Source organism: Pseudonaja textilis, chromosome 4, assembly GCF_049901715.1.
Source record: "Pseudonaja textilis isolate UNSWEBS1 chromosome 4, rPseTex1.2, whole genome shotgun sequence".
Taxonomy (NCBI): domain Eukaryota; kingdom Metazoa; phylum Chordata; class Lepidosauria; order Squamata; family Elapidae; genus Pseudonaja; species Pseudonaja textilis.
This window is the reverse complement of record NC_141993.1, coordinates 9,498,697-9,518,673: the sequence shown is the minus strand read 5'-3', so window position 1 is coordinate 9,518,673 and position 19,977 is coordinate 9,498,697. Positions and strand designations below refer to the sequence as shown.

Sequence of the window (19,977 nt, the reverse complement as noted above, 5' to 3'; positions counted from 1 at the left end):
GAACTGTTGTAAGTCGAGGACTCCCTGTAACTGAGGGTGCAATTCAACCGGTGTTTCAGCCGGTTTGGTAAGCACGCGCTTTGCTATTGACTTTCTCCAGCAATGTGCTATGCCGCGCCAAAGCTGAGCTTGAAAACCAAGATATAAAGCGCAGACTAAAGCCAGGGCCAGCAGGTGGGCTCAACAGCTGATCGTTGGAGCAAACCAGTTTACGTATTAAACTTACATTCCATTGTTTATCCTGGAATATCAGACTGCATACATAGTGCTTCCTCTCTTCATATTTTCTCATAACAACAACCACCATTCTGTGGGGTGAGAAAAAGAAAGTCTGATCCAAAATTACCGAGTGTGTTTGTGAGACTGAGGACAAAGGAAGACCTGGATGCCTCCAGGGTTACTCTAGCATCTTCTACATCAGGGCTCTTCTGGGAGTTGAAGTCCACAAATCTTAAAGTTGACATGGTTGGAGGCCCCTGTTCTACATCACCCTAGCTTTCAGAAGCCACTGGGGCTCGTGGCTGAAGTGCTGGTGATTTTAACTTCCACTGACTGTGCAGCACCCACGGTCCTGGGTTTGCTTCGAATAACGACTTATTCATTTTTCAAAGATCTTGAAAGAGTCTTGCCTGGTCCCACTGGGGCAAGAACACTGGCCAAATATTTCCTTTTTCTGCAGGCCTACTTCAGCCTTTCAAGCTGCAGCGATTGTTTCCACGAAGGTTTTGTCCCAAGTGAGTCTTTGGCAATTCACTACAGCCAACTCACCATGGCTAACTCGCCACAGCCAACTTGCCATGGCCATCTTGCTGCAGGACAACAAGAGTTACATTAATATCAACACACCCACACCTACACTTATTATAAGGCTGCCAACTCTAAAACAAGTGCAATGGTGTTATGCTATCGGTTTGGACCGGTTTGACCGAACCGGTAGTAAAAAACTCGCCCACGATCAGCTGAGAGGATCGCATGCACAACCACTGAACCAATAGTGCAACAGGTAGGATCCCATTGCTGAACAAGTGGTTTCTTAGTTGTACTCCCTAAATACAATACTATACAAAAACCAGAGTTCTGGAAGGAAGACAATCCTTGAAAAACAATGACACACATTCTAACCCAAAACCTGGGAAAAGATCTACATTTTCACGGTCTTTTGAATCCAGAACCAGCTGAGACACCTTTGAAGTGTGGTGAGGCTGGTGTTATTTGTTCCATACATTTTTTTTTTAAATTCAGAGAATTGGTATTCTGGTTTCATCGTATTTATTAACTTCAGTTTTTCTTTCCAGTGGGATTCATCCCTTATATCTCTTCTCTTTTCTTTTTGCTCTTATATTTAAAAGTATTAATTATTTCTTTCATGCCAGTAACTTGAACCTCTATTTTTCTCCCTCTTTTTTTGTCTCTTTGTTCTTGATCTCAACTATCTTACATAAAAAGAAATTAATCTTTTAAAGCTTGGCAGCTCATTCATCCTCCCTTATTGTCATTCTGAGCTCAGTTTGATGCTTTATCAGAATTACAGTTGATGATCGGTCTCCAAGTATGGAAAAACCATGTCTGCTTTTGAAGCCTTTAAAAAACTTCATTTGGATGTTTAAGGATTTTTAAAAGTTAAACTATTTTTAAGAAGCTAGCACGAGGAGAAGAATTACATGCCCAGCCAGTGGGGGAAAATGTGCATGACCATCCATGGGGCTGTGTCTCTTTTAATCTACTCAGAGCACATAAATAATTGATTGAAACTAAGGTTTTTTAAAAAAAGAGTTAGTCTCTTCTAATAAAAAATAATTGCAAATTAAAAATGTAAAACCAGTTAAACACAACCTACAAATAGTTAATTATAATAACTGGTGGAGTTTATGCATTGATTTCCATACATTTTCTAATGCAGTGGTGGAAAAATATCTTTAGCTGCTGATAAAAGGGAAATGCTTCCTCTGAGCCAGGTGTAACTTTTAGCCAATGGAGCAGACCAGGTGTTGAGTTGGTCATGTGCACTTATAATTCACTCTTACTCAGTCCAAAGGCATGGCCTGCTTTTGAATGTTTGGATGCCATAATAAATAATCTAGATTGCACACCTGTATGTTTTGTTTTATTCCAAGGATCTAAACCATGGAGTCTCCAAACTTGGCAACTTTAAGACTTGTGTACTTCAACTATGCTGACTGGAGAATTCTAGGAGTTAAAGTCCACAAGTCTTAAGTTGCCAAGTTTGGAGACCACTGATCTAAATCTTTTCTTCAGTAGCGGAGTTGTCCCTCCCAAAGCCCATTCGAACTGAGTTTATGTCAGAGATAGGATTCAATTTCCACTTAACTCTCTTCGTTTCCTCTTTCACTGTATTCATTTTGTCTTTCCTACATTTGGAACCAAGCTGTTCTTTTTACACCAGTCCGCCAAACCCTCTAACCTCCTACCTGTAAGCATCCTCATCGTCATCCTGGATAAGGCCCGCTATTGTTGTATCACCCACATACTTAAGAGTATCAAACCATGGGTATCAAACTGTCCACAACAGTCACGAGTCAACAGGGACCCATGTAGACTTGGGACACAACCCTGAGGAGAATCTGTGCTCATGAAAATGGTATTGCAATATTAGTCCCAATTCATACATATTGGGCGGCTTCTTCCTTTTCCAATTCCTCTTCCTCCTCCTCTTCCTCTTTCTCCTCTCCTCCTCTTCCTCTTTCACCTCTCCTCCTCCTCCTCCTTTGAGTTAAACTTGATTCCTGGTGAGTTCACACCATGATGTCTGCTTGGCCACTATATTGGAATTGATATTCCCCTCTTCCAGAGAATGTTTACATTTCCTAGTATACAACCATTGATGGAGTATCTTCCAGATGCTAATTACTTTCAACTTAGTTGGATAGGTGGAACCATCTTCTGTGTTTTTCCTCAGTAGTTGTTTTCTCCTCATTTCTTCTTTTTAATTTGCCCCTTTTCCCCAATCTCGCCCGACCGGAGCCAATATTGTTTTTTTTTCCTTATCTGTATTTTTTTTACCAGTCATTTATTCAGTCTTTTGTGTCTTAAAGTGTACCTTTCCCCCCCCCTCCAGCATCCAATTTTGGTCTTTTGTCCTTTTTCCTTTCTCCATGACAGATCTGTGGCCAGACATGATCTGCTTCTTCTGAACAGAATTTTACAACACTCTGTTTGGTTTTTTGTTTTATTTTAAAAAGTTGCATTGTAAAACATTCATTGTTCTGGGCTATGAAGGAGTCATAATTTTGATTCATGTTTTTAGAACATAAAGCGTGTGTGTGTGTATTAAATTAGGCTAATTTAATTTCTGCTAGACTGTACTGAGAAAATCTCTTGTATCAGTAAGTTATGGCAATTAGTTGTCATTGGCAGAAAAGCAGAATGGATGCATCTGTTCATATAGATCGTTATCGCAAGGGCTAAATGTATTAATTTCTGATCCTGGAAGCTAAATAGTGCTTTTCATCCGAAGCTATTGCTGTAAGATCTCAGTGTGTTGCTCTTAGTAATTTTGTCGCTCAAATCCAATTACAATGCAGTGTTGTTAAAATCTAGCTTGTCTTGGCTGCGGGGCGAAACATGTTAAGGTTTATCAAGGCTCACTTATACTCGTTGTAGATTATGTAGATTGTTTTAAAACTGATTGCTGTGATTCCAGAGTTCTTGGGGTGTATTATTTATTTTAAAGAATAACGGAATGGAGTGGATTGCTTTGAGAGGTAAGACAACATTTCACTATTCTGTGGTATCACTGATGATCTCTGCAGAGCCTTACTTATTCCGTATCTGCATAGTATAGAAAGATAAATAGCAAGAGCCCTTAGACTTATATACCACTTCATAGTGCTTTCCAGCCCTCTCAGAGTCAGCCTACTGCCCCCAACAATCTGGGTCCTTGTTTTACCCGCCTCGGAAGGATGGAAGGCTGAGTTCAACTTTTAGGAGGGAGGGAGGGAGGAAGGAAGGAATAGCACTTACTTATATACTGCTTCACAGTGCTTTCCAGCCCTCTCTAAGTGGTTTACAGAGTCAGCCTCTTGCCCCCAACAATTTGGGTCCTCATTTTACCGACCTTGGAAGGACGCAAGGCTGAGTCAACCTTGAGCTGCTCAGGATTGAACTGCTGGCAGTGGGCAGTAAGTTAGCCCTGCAGTGCTGCATTCTAACCACCGCGCCACCATGGCTCTATGCCTAAATGCCTAAAAAAAATGATCAGAAGAAAGTAAAGGTGGCACATTCTCCCATTTATTACAAAATCTTCTCGCTTCTTTCTCCGGTGGAAATCCCTAATGTTTTTGAAAAGATATACACCTGGGATGGCGAACCAACGGCATGCATGCCGGAAATGGCACACAGAGCCATTTCTGCGGGCACGCGAGCCGTTGCCCGGAAGTGGATACTCTGAAGGCGTGTGCACCCTTGCCAGCCAGGTGAGTGTCGGGTATCTGCTGCACATGCGTGGGGGAGATGCGCACACGGGAGGCGCATGTACATGCACAGAGGCGGGGCACATGGGGGGGTGCGAATGCATGTGAAGAGGCTTGTGGTACGAGGAGGGGTCGCACGGGCATGTGTTGGGGGCGGGGGGTCATGCGCCCATTGCATTATGGGTGCAGGCGTGCGTGTGCGTGCACACACACTTTAAGCACGCGATGAAAGGGTTAGCCATCACTGATATGCACCAAGTAAAACAAATAGCCATGCTTGTGAATGAATAGAGAGAACAGGGACCCCATTTTGAATCTGTGAAAAGAAAATCTCAAGGATCAGAGTTGGAAATGTCTTTCAGAAATCGATTCTGATCAAAGTAAGAACTAGTATTGGTTCAAAGGCCGGTAGCATTGTCCAGAATAAACTTTGGTTAATGGTTTCATGTGCCTAATTTTACCCAGCATTACTTAGATTCGGAGGATTTATGATAATACTATATACCCGTTTGCTTCGCTACGAAACTATGTTAGGCGGGCTTAGTTTTGGGAGAGGAAAATAAGGGGGGAAAATTTCTGCCTCTGCCTACCATCGGTATTCATCTGGCTAGTGTCCTGTCAGTGTCTGAGAGAGTTGAGGGCTGTTTGGAAACTGAAACATGGAAACTGAAAGAGTATTTGCTGTGTGAGCAAGAAGAAGACAGCAAGGAGCCTGGGTGTGGCTTAGCTCAACTGTTCTATACTAAAGCTGCTTGGTTCTGTGAAACTGAAACTCCTCTCCTCTGCTTGTGTTTTGCATTTGGAACAGATTTCTTTTCAGATGGGGAGTGGGAGTAGAACTCCTTAGCATCAGAGCATGTTAATAATAATAATAATAATAATAATAATAATAATAATAATAATAATAATAATAATAATAATAATGGAAATACTCTAAATGCTCTGATGGTCATTTTGAAAAATCCTTTCTTAGTGAGCACCTAGAAGCCAAGAGGAACATATGTGCCAAATTTTAAGTTTGTAGGCTTTACGGTTCTGGAGATTTTGTGATGATGCGTGAGTGGCCTTTCGCAGATAGATAGCTTAGATAGATAGATAGATAGATAGATAGATGATAGATGGATGGATGGATGGATGGATGGATGGATGGATGGATAGATAGATAGATAGATAGATAGATAGATAGATAGATAGATTGGTAGGTAGGTAGATAGATAGATAGATAGATAGATAGATAGATAGATAGATAGATAGATAGATAGATAGATATAGATTCCACTAAAAAAATTCTGGTGCTATAAGCACATCTTGACACCAGATCTTCTGATGTTCTTTTTCGGTCAAAGGAAGCCCATTTGCCGTTCTGGGCAGGTGGTTCTTCAGCCTGGGAAAATGACTGCCCTTCCTCTGCAGTAAGCGTGAGAGGATTGCTGAGAGAAAGGAAAGCAACGAATGCGATTGTGTTTGTGGTTTCTCTGCTATTATTCATGAAATGTGGACTGACGCTCCTGCGGAGGAAGAGACACCAACTGCCTTCTTTCCGGCAGGCCAGTCCCTCCATCCACCTGGCACAGGTAGGCTCAGCTCAGAAATCAGCTGCTTGGACTTTTGGGTACAGAAAGCTATTAGAAGAAGGTGGAGAAATCAGATCAGGACGTTGCTTGAGTTGTCGTAGGTTCATCTGTTACGATCTTTGAGAGGCCTGTGGGTAACGCAGTATTAATCCATCTATCAGTCTATCAGAATATTGGAAGGGACCTTGGAGGTCTTCTAGTCCAGCCCCCTGCTCGAGCAGGAGATCCTTTTGCGATTTCAGACAAGTGGCTGTCCAATCTCTTCTTAAACACCTTCAGTGATGGGGCACCTACAACTTCTGAAGGCAAGCTGGTTAATTGTTGTCACTGTTAGGAAGTTTCTCTTTAATTCCAGGTTGCCTCTCTCCTTGATTAGTTTCCATCAATTTACTTCTTGTTCTGCCTTCTGGTGCTTTGGAAAATAAGATGACCCCGTCTCCTCTTCTTTGTGGCGGCCCCTCCAATACTAGAAGACTGCTATCATGTCCCCCTTAGTCCTTCGTTTCTCTAGACTAGCCATACCCAATTCCTGCAATCATTCTTTTAGTCTCCAAGCCTTTAATCATCCTAGTTGCTCTTCTTTGCACTTTTTCCCAAAGTCTCAACAACCTTTTTGTAATGTGACCAAAACCACATAGAGTGGAATATTTACATAAGGTAATTACACATAATGACATGGAGAGGAATTAATATCCAGAATTGATTGATCGATTGATTTAAATTTAGCATTTAAATTTAAATATTTAAATTTAGTATATCCACTTTTCTCTCCTGCCAAAGCTTGCGCCTCTGTAGATAAAAAGAAAAATGGCTGGTTACGTTTCTGACATTGATTGAATTTATTTTGGGAACATACATAAAAACTGAACAGCTAAATAGGCAGCCGTTTGGGGAATATGCTTCAGTGAAGAGGACAGGTAGACGTAAATGTGATTTTTAGTGGGAAATTGATGAGCACAAAGATCAGCGGATCACTGAATGGGTTTAGGAAAAATGGTGTAGGAATGAATCACCTCTGTATAATATTTATGTTGTTCTACGGTAGTTTGAATGGAGAATGGGGCAGGAGTAATGTTACTCCTATAGCTGTGATGGCGAACCTATGGCACACATAATCTCAGGCAAACTTACCTCACTATGCATCTGTGCGCCTCTCAGCTGATTTTTGGCCTGTTTGAGGTCTTTTTTGGTCTCCCAGAAGCTTGAGGGAAGCTTCTGCAGCCTTTTCAGGCCAAAAAATAGGCCCAATTCATCACTTCCTGTGTTTCTGGAATTACCATAAGTGATGAAACGTACCCATTTTTTGGCCTGCAAAGGCTGCAGGGGCTTCCCTCAAGCCTCTGGGAGGTTGAAAAAGGCCTCAAACGGGCCAAAAATCAGCTGGGAGGTGCAGTGCAGGTAAGGGGGCAATGGGGGGAGGGATTGTGCATGCATGTGGAGGGAGCATGTGGGCGGCATGCGTATTGCCTTCTGAGTGCTGACAGGTGAGCAAGCGAGCGCAAGTACACGCACAATTGTTGGCACAGGAGCCCAAAAAGGTTAGCTACCATTGTCCTATAATATACAAGAACAATACCAAAGATGTATTGGACAACTGTGCAGGTAACATTTGTAATGTCAGAGAAGGTAGTAAAATCATTACATAAAGGATTTTATTTCAGATACTTGTTTGTTTTGGATAAAATTTACATTCGACTTTTTCTTTTAATTCTTGCAATGTCCAAGCCAGCGATATGACACATTCTTAAATTCATTATCTTGACGCTATTTCTTTTAAATATATTATTTGTTCGACCTCTTCTATGATGACTTTTGGGTTGATGTTTTCGATAAATAGTTGGGTTGTTTATACTCTGATTTAATGCTCCAAATGCACCTCAAAGCTGTGGAGCAAGATTTTCTCTTCCTGTTGACCTGGCGGGTAGAAAGGAATTCGTCCTGAGAAACTGTGTGGTTCATCCTCTGTGGATGAGGATGATTAATAACCCATCTGTTGTTATTAAACTTCCAAGGAACTTCTATGCAGCTGGGTAACACAAATAATGCAAGTACAATGTTTGAAGGCCTTCTGATTTTCTCGCAGTTATATGCTATACATTTGTGTATAACATTTCATAATTGTTGTGACCCGCCAGCAGAGCTGGCAACAGACTTGGACAGTGAGGAGGCTGGGGAGGAACATGGGCCAGTCCTGGAATCTGGGGAAGGTTCTGACGAGGGCTCTGTGTCGGAGGCAGAGATGGGGCCAGGGCCACCTGACAGTTATCAGCTGCCTTTGGAGTCAGAGATCAGTGGGGAAGAAGAACAGCTGGAGCCTGTTCCAGTTGTGCATATGCGCAGAGCTGCCAAGAGAAGGGAACACTTAAGGAACAAGGGTCAACTTGGGGGTAAAGGCACAAGTGAATGGCCCTTCCCATAGGGAATAAAGAGGAGCTCAAGAGGAGTGGTGTTTCCAGGAGACAATTAGTTCGTTTAATTAGTTTGAAGATTTGTTTGTGGCTCTCAGAGAGTCTTAATGAGGTTTGATCCTGCTTAGTTTACGATCAGTCAATAAACTGGTTGCATGCTGATGTATACAGTACCTGGGCCTTATACTCCCAAATTGGTTTACTATTTTTATGATTTTTATTTTGTCATATCTTCAATGCTTTGATTGTGAGCGCTAATAATATATTAAGAATGGTACCTAAGTAGCTTTATGCAAATACCATCATTATTATTTATACTATGTTGCACTGCAGTTGTATAGTTTGCCTTCTTCATTAATGCAATGAGAGAATCATTAAAACGCCTGGTGTTCAAATATTTGATCAAACTTCAATTAAAAGCCATGTATTTCAAGTTAAAGGAGAAAACTCTACAGATTTGTAATTGAACATGACAGCTGTTCAGTTTAATTACAAGCGGATAACATTTTTTTTTGGAACACTTGCTATCAAGTGAGCCACCTAAAGAGATGAGATGAATGATGCATATCGGCTGATATCAAAAGTAATTGGTTATTTTCATTTAAAGTTCCATTCTTTCCGCTTAGATTAAATAAGGGTGATTATTTCGTGAGTCAATAAAGAAAAGAAGCATGCATGTCTAGCTGTGCTGTTTAGATATTATGACAGATGCTTCTGAAAGCATTGGCTTCCCTATAACCTCTGAAAGATGCAGAGGGGATATTAATGAGCTGCTTCAAGTGATGTACAATAACTTTGCTCTTGGATGAAAACAGATGTGAGTGACTTTGTTTAAATATTAAACAGACTCCAGGCCTCTATTGGCTTGTTTTAAGGTGACCTAACAGTATTGTATTTTAAAAAAAACACTTCAGATTAAATGCTGAGTGCTTGAACTTGTTTAAATAGTTGTAATTGATTACAGTTAAAGTGTTGGTGAAAGTACTATTGGTAGCAACTATCTGCTTTACCGAGGCGTGTTCATTGACCTGGACAAGGAATTTATACGCCTTTTTATAAACACATAATCCAAGCAATAGGGTAAAATAAAAACAGTTTAAGGGTGAGATAAGCATGATAAAAATGGCAAGGTAGCTAAATGCTAAATTAGGAATAGTCTCAATTCAGATGAGAACCCCCACTATAGTCTGTGAGGGTATGCTGTGTATAATAAAATAGGGATAGTAGAATGTAAGGGACCTTGGAGATCATCTAGAGTCTAGACCAATGGTCACCAATCAATGGGCTGGGGACCACTGGTGGTCCGCGAGAAAATTTTGGTGGTCCACAGAGAAACGTCACCCCCAAAACACCCCCCACAAGCAATTAATCCAGGATGCATGGGAACACAAGGCTGTGCCATTCTCATGGCCCATGGGAACAGAAGGCTTATATTGCTTGCATTGTGAACAACATGAGGTAGTGAGGGGAGGGAGGAAAGGATGGAGAGGGGGAACTTGCCCTACGCGCCTGGCCTGGCCAGGCCACCGGGCTGCTTCTTTCTGCTTCTTTCTTCTTCTGCTTTTGGCTGCATGCAAGAAAAGCAGCAAAAGTCTTTCTTTCTCTCCTCCAAACTCCACCAGAAATGACCCTTTGGGACCCTGCAAGGCCTCCTGCTCCAAGAATCTGAGCCGGTGCACAAGTCTCACAAAGACTCATTTCTGACGGAGTTGGGGGGAGAGAAAGAAAGACTTCTGCTGCTTTCCTTGCATGAAGCCAAAAGTCTCTCTCTCCCCCCCTGAGAATGGAGCTGGAGACGGTATCCTGTGATCCCAAATAAAGAATGATCGATCGATAGGAAAATGGGGTGCGGGATTTTCCTGCTGACTTTTGGGGGGATTTTCCCAGGGTCTCTGCTGCTTTTTGCAGAGACCCTGGGAAAACGTCGGCAAGCCACCTCCAGTCAAAATTCATATTAGTGGTCTGTGGGATTTAACATTATGATTTTGGTGGTCCCTGAGGTCCAAAAGGTTGGCGACCCCCTGGACTAGGCAACCTCCCCCTCTCCTGTGGTAGAATCTGCAATACTGCAGCATGCCTGCCTAAATATATCCAGCAGACTCTTCCTGAAGGAGCCTGTTCCATTTTGTAGAAATCTTACCATTAGGAAATTCCACCTGGTATGAATAATCGGATTCCTTGCATTTTAAACCCATTCTTTTTGTCTTAGCACTGCAAATCAGTGACCAAATCCAGCCCATTACCTGTATTATGATTCTTTAAATCAGGGGTGTCAAATTCCAGGCCCTTGAGCCATGATGTTGCTAGATCTGGCCCGCTGCTCCTTAGCCCCACCAGGCACTCTCGCTGGGCACGCACACAGGAGGCAGCGAACGCATGGGGGCTGGCGGTGCCCGACAGCAGCTGTAGCTCATTGGCCTCACCCCACCTGGTCTCACCCAGCCTCCTCTTGTTCAGCCTTGCCTCATTCCGCCTTGCCAAGCCTGGCCTCACCCAGCCTCTCCTGGCCTCACCTCGCTTCACCCCGTCCTGCGGTAGCACCAACAGCAGCAGCAGCCTTGAGGAGGTAAGTGCAGCTGGGCACCATCTCAGGGAAACAGGGCTGGGCTGAGTTACGGGGTCCTGGGAGCTCGAGAGCTGTCCACGCCCACCAGCCACACCCACCAAGCCACACCCAGCTCATAGTCTTACATGTAACTGGCCCTTTGATGGCAACCGCAACATTAACGCAGCCTTCAATGAGATTGAGTTGGATAGCTCTGCTTTAAATACCAAACGCTCTATCGTGCTTTTCTCCATCTCTGTCACCTGCAAATTCGATAGTCGTATTTTCGAATCCCCATTCATGGTGCCTATAAATAAGTTCAACAGGAAAGGATTTATTAGGGTCAGCCAATTCTGCATCCGTCCTAATGATATCATAGCCCATTCTGGTTTGGGCCTCATGTCAGCTTCCTTATTTGGAAACGTTCTCAGATGTTCTGCTAAAAGTCAAGATATACTCGGAGCTGGGAGATCTTCTAATCCAGCCCTGTGCTGTACCATTCCAGGCAAGTAGCTATCCAGTCTCTTCTTAAAAGCTTCCAGTGATGATGGATCACCCACAACCTCTGAAGGCATGCCGTTACAATGATTAATTGCTTTCGTTGTCAGGAAATCGTTCCTTAGTTCCAGTTTTCTTCTCTCTTTGTTCCATCCATTGCTTCTTGACCTGCCTTCAGGTGTTTTGGAGAATAGGTTGCCCCCCTCTTTTTTATGGCAGCCCCTCCAATGTCAGAAGACAGATATCATGTCTCTCCTAGTCCTCCTCTTCTCCAAAACTAGCCATACCCACATCCAGCAACCGTTTTTCATATGTTTCAGTCTCCAGACCTTTTATCATCTTAGCTGCTCTTCTCTGCCCTTTCTCCAAACTTTCAACATCTTTTTCGTCATGAGGTAACCAAAACTGGATGGAGTATTTCAGGCCTCTTGCTTGTGTAGGGTGTTGGACTAGAAGATCTACAAGGTCCCTTCCAACTCTGTTTATCTGTAAATAAAGAGGTACTAACACTTCACATGGTTTTGATTCTATGCCTCTGTTTATACAACCAAAGACTATATTCACTTTACTTGACAAACTGATTACTCCAGATACTGATTGAAGATATAGATAGATGATAGATAGATGGATGGATAGATATATAGATAGATAGAGGGATGGATAGATAGATGGATGGATGGAAGGAGGGAGGGAGGGAGAGAGATGGATGGACAGAGGGATGGAGCGATGGAAAGATAGATGGAGGAATGGATAGAGAGATGGAGGGAGGGAGAGATGGATGGTGAGAGGGAGGATGGTTGGATGGATGGATAAGTAGGTAGGTAGGTAGATGGATAGGTACAGGGGTGGGATTCTACCGGTTCACACCTATTCACTAGAACCGGTTGTTAACATTCTAAGCAGTTCGGAGAAATGGTTGTTAGAAGAAATTACTGGCCTAATCCTGTAAGGAAGGCGGAAAGGAAACATTCTGGTGTTGCTTACAGAAACTGCCTCTCCGTTGACCTTTATTGCATTCTTGGCAGGACTAGACTTCCTGTCTCAGGAACGTCTCTGGAGTTTTTTTTCCCCTCCTTTGCTGGTACTTTGCTTGTGTGGAGTGACCATTCAAAGTTACAGTGGCACTGAAAAAAGTGACTTATGACCGTTTTTCACACTTATGACTCTTGCAGCATCCCCCAGTCACAAGAGGCCAGGCGAGGAGATGCGTGCCTCGATGTGAGTGATGTTGAGTTGGCCACACCCAGCCAGTAACATGACCACCAAAGCTATGTCCACCCAGTCACATGACCACCAAGCCACACCCACCAACTAAGTAACATCCGCAGAACCAGTTGTTAAAAAATTTGAATCCCACCCCCGGATAGGTAGATAGATGGAAGGATGGATAGATGGATGGAGGGAGGGATGGACTAGACAAGCCCAATTCCTGCAATTGTTCTTCATATATTTTGGTCTCCAGCCCCCTAATTATCTTTGTCACGCTTCTCTGCACTCTTGACGGCCTCCTCAGAATCTCTGAATATATTGACACAACAGAACAAAATGACAGAGTTGGAAGGGACCTTGGAGATCTTCTAGTCTAACTAGGATCAAACTGGATTTCTTCAAGGGCCGGATCAGCATTGTTTTACTCAGCGGGCCGGCTGGGAGCGGGGGATGGGAATGATGACAGACAGGACGGATGACTCCTGCAACACCCTGCTGGCCAAAATAGGGGTGGGGAGCAGGTTTTGGCTGGCAGGATACTGCAGGAGTCCATTCAGGCTGAAAATGGGCCACAGAGGAGGTCACACATGGCCCCCTGTGCCCATTTTCACTAGCAAAGGCACCGCGGGCCAGTCCTTTGCTATTTCCAGGCCAGCCCTGTGGGCTAAACCTAAGCACCCCATGGGCCGTATGTGGCCCATGGGCCTTGAGTTTGACACTCCTGTTCTAGTCCAATCTTCTGCTCAAGCAGCTGTCTGGAATGCTGTAGGGTTTCTCTCAAGAAACAGGCACAATTGTCCCACAACATGAAGCTGTGCAAAAGCCGGCTGCTCTACTGATTTATTTTGCTTTTCTTCCATTTAGTACTTCACCTGTCAGGGAAGGGAAATGATGCAAATTATATAATATAATGTCAATAACAATAGCGCTTAGACTTATATACCGCTTTATAGTGCTTTACAGCCCCCCTCTAAGTGGTTTTACAGAGTCAGCCTCTTGCCCCCAACAATCTAGGCCCTCATTTTACCCACCTCGGAAGGCTGAGTCAACCTTGAGCCTGGTGAGATTTGAACTGCCGAATTGCAGGCAGCCGGCAGTCAGCAGAAGTAGCCTGCAATACTGCACTCTCACCACTGCGCCATGGAGGCTCTTCAAGATGAAGATGACATCATCGTGGCTTGTACCAGATGTCTCTATTCCCTATTTTTGATCCTATCTTTTGGTGCAGATATATGATACCTGGAGTAAATTGCTATCCCTTGGCAGAGGCTTGAAATAAATCTGTAAAATTATGTACCAATATCTAATACCTTATGTTCATGAATAATTATCATAACCTATCAAAGCGTTTTCTTTGCGTTACCCATTTAATATATGTGGCTGCCTATTAAGGGTTTTTAAACCCAATCTAGTTACTCCAGAGAATTTTCCTACTATAACTGTCTTGAAATCTTCTTTAGAACTTGGCGTTCCATAAATTACTTTTAATAGTTTCAAACGAATTAAATTGAAATAATGCTGACATTAACAAGTGGTGAATAAGGGACTTTTAAGTAGTTCTTTGAGATATACAGTATTTTTCAGATTGTTGTGTTTTAAGGTGGCACTGCAGTTGCAGTGTTTATTTGACCTGTATGGTTTTGTGAGGTGCTCTGAACCTGGAAATGTTGTCTGAATTTTCTATTTCTTCTAGCTAAGCCTGTGCTCACAGAACCGGTTGTTAAACTGGTTGTAGCCCATTAGCCCAGTGCAATTTGCCATTATTCCAAACAAGTATTTTTTAAAAGCTGATAAGTATTTATATCTATATATAAGTTGTGCCAAGCCATGTTTCTTATACTCTGTTTATGTATGATCAGTTGAATAAGTTGTATTGTTTGGCTTCACACATTATGTTGCTCTTTCTTTCTCTTTCTTTCTTTCTTTCTTTCTTTCTTTCTTTCTTTCTTTCTTTCTTTCTTTCTTTCTTTCTTTCTTTCTTTCCCTTTCTGCATTTGTCTGCTGTTTTTCATCTATCACTCATATGATTCTTTATGGATGGTATTCTGTGCTTATAAATGGCCTGATTGCCTCCTCAATCAGAAATTATTCTGATTTCCATGTGATAGAATATTTGCTTTTTTTTTCTTTAAGTGTCCTTTCTACTTTTTCTCTGAAAGTGCCAAAAGCATCATTTTCCTTCAAGTCCTTCACCCCTTTTGCTTAAGGAGTTTTTGATTTATGCTTCACTGTTGTGCTGATCCCATAACAGACACAACAGTCAATCATAATGTCAAGAAAGAGAAAGAAAGATGTTTAGAAAAATATATTCTTTTTAGCAGTGGGTAATAAAGTTCCTTAGTAATACTGGATATAGACATAATGAACTGCTTTTGAATATTGACTTAAGTAAAAACATTTTACGGTAGTCACAGGTGGCAAACATGTATTTTAAGTACATTTCTACTCAATTTACTAATTAATAGCCAAATCCAGCTAACATCAAACTGTAAACATTCTGAAAATTATTTTAGGCGTATGATATCCTTTATCCTTTATTCAGATTCCCACATAAATCCTATTGTTTATTAATTCTACCAGAAATAAACAAGAAAATTGTCTTTCACAGGAACAGTAGGGATCAGAGGTGAGTATTCAGCAGGTTCTGACCAGTTCTGGAGAACCGGTAGCGGAAATTTTGAGTAGTTTGGAAAACCAGCAACCTCTGACTGGAGATTTTACAGTATCCTTTCCCTGCTATACCCACAGATCCGGTAATAAAAAATTTGAATCCCACCACTGTTTATGTGAGTATATAATGAAAGAAAGGGACAATTGCAACTCTTCCTTTAGAGGCAAGGAGTTTTGCACAGAAAACACATTGAATTGAAAAATTAACTCTATCCCCACAATTTGCATGTCCTGCAATTCAGGCTTTTGCAAAGTTCAAATGTTTCAAATCCTTCCTGTTCCCTAATGAAACTTTGAACTAAGAGTATGTGTCAACTCCAATGGTTGAAATAAGATTTACTCCCAGGTAAGTGTATGTTGAATTGTGACCTATGCACACGCCAGTATTAATACAGTACCTGTTCCAGTGAATCTGGGCAGGATATAAGTTGAGCGTTTCATCCGTAGCTTTTGATAACTATGAACTATTTCTTATATGTTGATTTTCTTTTTTAGCTGTGGAAGAATGGAACTGGTTTTTCATGCATCCAAGATACTTCCTTTCATAAGCTGGAAATACCTAATCCTGTTTCATAATACCCATGAGGGTCTAGATCAAGAGTCTTCAAACTTGGCAAGTTTAATTAAGACTTCAACTCCCAGAATTCCCGAGCTAACGTGACTGGAGGAGGAATTCTGGGAGTTGAAGTCCACAAGTCATAAAGCTGTCAAGCTTGAAAGACCCCTGGTCTAGATCATATAAAGAATAATTCTAAATTTTGGCAAATTTATTTAACTAGTTGGTAGTAATGAATAATGTCCTGGAAGCAAGAATTAAAAGTATTCAAACATACGAAATTATAAAAGGGAAAATGTTTGTTTCTGCTAATAAAAACGGGATCCAGTCCAACTTCTTAACATACTGAGGTCAAGAAAAAAGGAAAACGTTCTTTGGAAGAGAACTAACTGTTAATTTGACCATTCTTTCCATAGCCTCGGGCTGATCCCATTCCCATATGTAGCTTCTGTTTGGGGACAAAAGAATCAAACCGTGAGAAAAAGCCAGAAGGACTTCTATCGTGCGCAGACTGTGGTAGCAGTGGTAAGTCATTCAGCCTGGCTCAAATGAGGCATGTATATTTTTCCAAATTGAAGCTTCTCTGAGATGCTCCCGTCAACGGAAGGAGAACTTCGTGTCCAGGAAGGGCGTAAGTTAGAAAGTTTTCTTCCATGATTGTCATTGTCTCTGATGTTCTTTCCATCCACAGAGCAAAACGTTAGCGTTTTGGAATGCCTGCTTTCAGTTTTAGTCTTTTAAAAATAAAGAGTTGAAAGTGTCATCGGCAGCTGCCCGTCTAACCTGATGTCAACTCATAAAATATTTCTATGGTCTTTTTAGAGTTGCCGACAGAATATGAAGTTCAGTAAGACCTCAGTAAGAAGTAATGATTACAACCACTATTTTACTCCTTACTCCATATGGTTTTTGTAACTTGCCCATATGTTCAGAAAATGGCACGCGTAGCCTCTCTTTGGTATAATGATAAGTCTCAAAAACACTTACACTGTATGCTTGGAATTACTCAAAAGATTAATTCATTTACCTGTTGCCTCTCTTGATAAGTAATATTTTGGATGGTGAGGGTAATTTTGGGCAAATCACTTTATTTATTCTAGGGTTTTATGTTGTTCCATTTCCTAAACCCTCTATGTAGAAGATACGTTGGCCCAGGCAAGAATGCATAAAGGATTGGAAAAATATGTATCACTCACGGTTTTTACAGTCTTTGCACAATGTGTCTAACCACAATCACACACCCAAACCTTTGTCGCTGCAGTTTGTCTGTTCTTCAGAAATAATACAATGACCTGTTCTTCAACGGTGTCAGTCTTCCTTTGTGTCTGTCGCTTTCATCAAAAGATTGTAATATTATAAACAGAACTGCATGATCCAGCAAACTAAAATGTGAACGCATGGTACTCAGTTGCTTAGTGTGGTGAGAATAGATTTAAGTGAAGAAAAATGTATTTCAGAGCAACTGTAGTTTTAATATATGGGTTACACCTGTTTGTGGGCTCTGCATTCAAATTAGCAGGACCCATCTTGGATCTATAATACAATATTTTAAGCAAACATCCTTAATCTTGTCCCTGAGTGAGAATAAACAATAGCGGTCAGTACTGATACAGTTTAAGAAAATATAAGATAGTCCTTAATTTAGAACCAATTGCTTTAAAAAGTTTGATGACAGAGCCCCCAGAAGTGACTGTAACTTTTTTTTCAGTTTCCTGCATTTATTTCCAGTTTTGGGCAAAAAATAAAATAAAAAGGATATTGGAAAATCGATCAGCTTAACAACTGTGATTTTCGCTTAATGATCATGAAAAATTTAGTGGGGTGGAATCAGATCCAGTCTCATGGTGCAGCCTCAATGCCTTAACAGTCATAATTCTGAGCTCAGTTAAGATTGTAAGTTGAGGACCTCTTGTCCTAGAGTTTCTGTCGTTAACAGAACGCTAAAATAAATGCTCTCATTCTTGGTTGTTTCATAGGGCATCCATCCTGTCTTAAATTTTGTTTGGAGTTAACAACAAACGTGAAGGCCTTAAGATGGCAATGTATCGAATGCAAGACATGCAGTGCCTGCAGAATCCAAGGCAAAAATGCTGTAAATAATATTTTATATTATATTTATATTATACAATATATAATTATATAATTTATATTATTTTATATAGTAATATTTTACACAATACTCACTTGGCTTATATAGGACTAATACATAATTATTAGTATTTCCTACTAACATTAGAATGTATACTGCTTGTATTTCAGATATTTATATATTGCCCTTCCTATAACTATGATCAGGACTGGCCTCAGTATTAATTTATAATAAAATTGTGACAACATGAAATATTTATAGAAATATTTAATGCGTCAGAGACAAATTCCTGGTGTGTCCAATCATACTTGGCCAATAAGGAGTACCCTATAGCCGTGATGGCGAACCTATGGCAGGCGTGCCACAGGTGGCACACAGATTCATTTGTGTCGGCATGCGAGCTGCGGACAAACTTACCTCACTGCACATGCGCGTGCCTCACAGCTGATTTTCAGTGGGTTTGAGGCCTTTTTAGGCCTCCCAAAGGCTTGAGGAAGGCTTCTGCAGGCTTTGCAGGCTGAAAACTAGCTCCATTTCTTCACTTCCTGTTTTTCTGAAAATACTGGAAGTGACAAAACGGAGCTAGTTTTTGGCCTGCAAAGCCTGCAGAAGCCTGCAGAAGCCTTCCTCAAGCCACTGGGAGGCTGAAAAAAACCTCAAACCGGCCGAAAATCAGCTGTGAGGTGCAGTGCAGGTAAGGGGGCAGCGTGTGTGTGGATTGCACCCACATGTGCACGGGGTGGGAGGCGGGCTTGCATTGCTTTCTGGGTGCTGGCATGTGAGCGCGAGCGTGCAAGCGCGTGCACAATTTTTGGCACAGGAGCCCAAAAAGGTTAGCCACCACTGCCCTCGATTCTATATTCTGTTCTAAAATATTTACATGAAGAGAATGACAGGAATGAGAACTAGCCAGGTAGCCCAACCGATAATTTAGCAAGAGCTTTTAGTCGTGACAATACCATTTTGGGGTGTTTTTTTTTGAGATTCCCTTTATTTATTTTTTCCCCTTTTCTCTCTTTCAGGATAATATGCTTTTCTGTGACTCTTGTGATAGAGGTTTCCACATGGAGTGCTGTGACCCTCCACTCTCTCGAATGCCAAAAGGTGAGCTTTGCATCTGTAATGCCTCCAGGTTTCGTTCGCTTATGCCGTCACTAAGGGATTCTGTGAACAATTTATGGAAAACCCAAAAGGGTAGAATCCAGTGTATGCTTACGATTGAGCATTCTGGACATTTGAAGTAGCTTTCTTTTTTGCTTTCTTTTACTCATGGCATTCATAACACTTTCAAAATTTAGGCGTCCCATGAAAACCTCCTTTTGAAGGGTCTTGGTCGATGTTTTGATGATATGCTACGTAATGCTCAATGAGACATGGATGAGACTAACCCCGCTTAGCTTCACTGCACAATTTTTTCTTCCTCATTCTGCCTAGAATACAATCTGGAAACTTGCTTCATGTCTGCTTCTAGAATTGGGATGAAACTTCAGTGTGGTTAATTAAGGGAATATCCATTGTACCACCTACAACTGACCTGTTAAACATAAGCTTGATTAATTATAGTTGAAAGGTCAATTAGAATGGCTTCCCTGGTGAAGGAAGGATCTAGGGCAGTGATGGCTAACCTATGACACACGTGTCACTCGTGACATGCCGAGGCACTTTGACTGACACGCCTGTTGGTGTGGGGAAAACCTGCACATTTAGAGGCTGCCTGTGCTCTGCTCCAATCCCTGCTCCCTGCTTGTTGTGTGGAGGCGTGGTGTCACCGCTGCCGCAAGATCTTTGCAGCAGAGAACCAGTTTTAACCGCCATAAACTGAGGTTTGTCAGTTCATTACCTCAGGAACGCTACAGGAGGAAAGGAGATCCATGAGGTTCACAGCCCTGTAAGGTGGCCTTCCGATCCCCACATCCTGCACCTACAGCCCTGAGACCAGGGAGATGAGTTTCACAGCCCTGTGTGATCACCCCAGCCCAGTCCGTCATAAACCAAATT

At 41.8% G+C, this 19,977-nt stretch overlaps 1 protein-coding gene across 5 annotated transcripts in view; it reads left to right on the top strand.

The window, feature by feature from the left end:
• The window catches only part of KAT6B (lysine acetyltransferase 6B), a 97,002-nt gene that overhangs the window by 12,502 nt on the left and 64,523 nt on the right, over positions 1–19,977 (top strand). For all 5 annotated transcript variants that reach the window (XM_087933838.1, XM_087933839.1, XM_087933836.1 and 2 more), the window contains exons 4-6: positions 16,307–16,415; positions 17,867–17,982; positions 19,002–19,083. In XM_087933838.1, the coding sequence (XP_087789964.1) occupies positions 16,307–16,415; positions 17,867–17,982; positions 19,002–19,083 (307 nt within the window). The remainder of the gene's footprint in view (positions 1–16,306; positions 16,416–17,866; positions 17,983–19,001; positions 19,084–19,977) is intronic.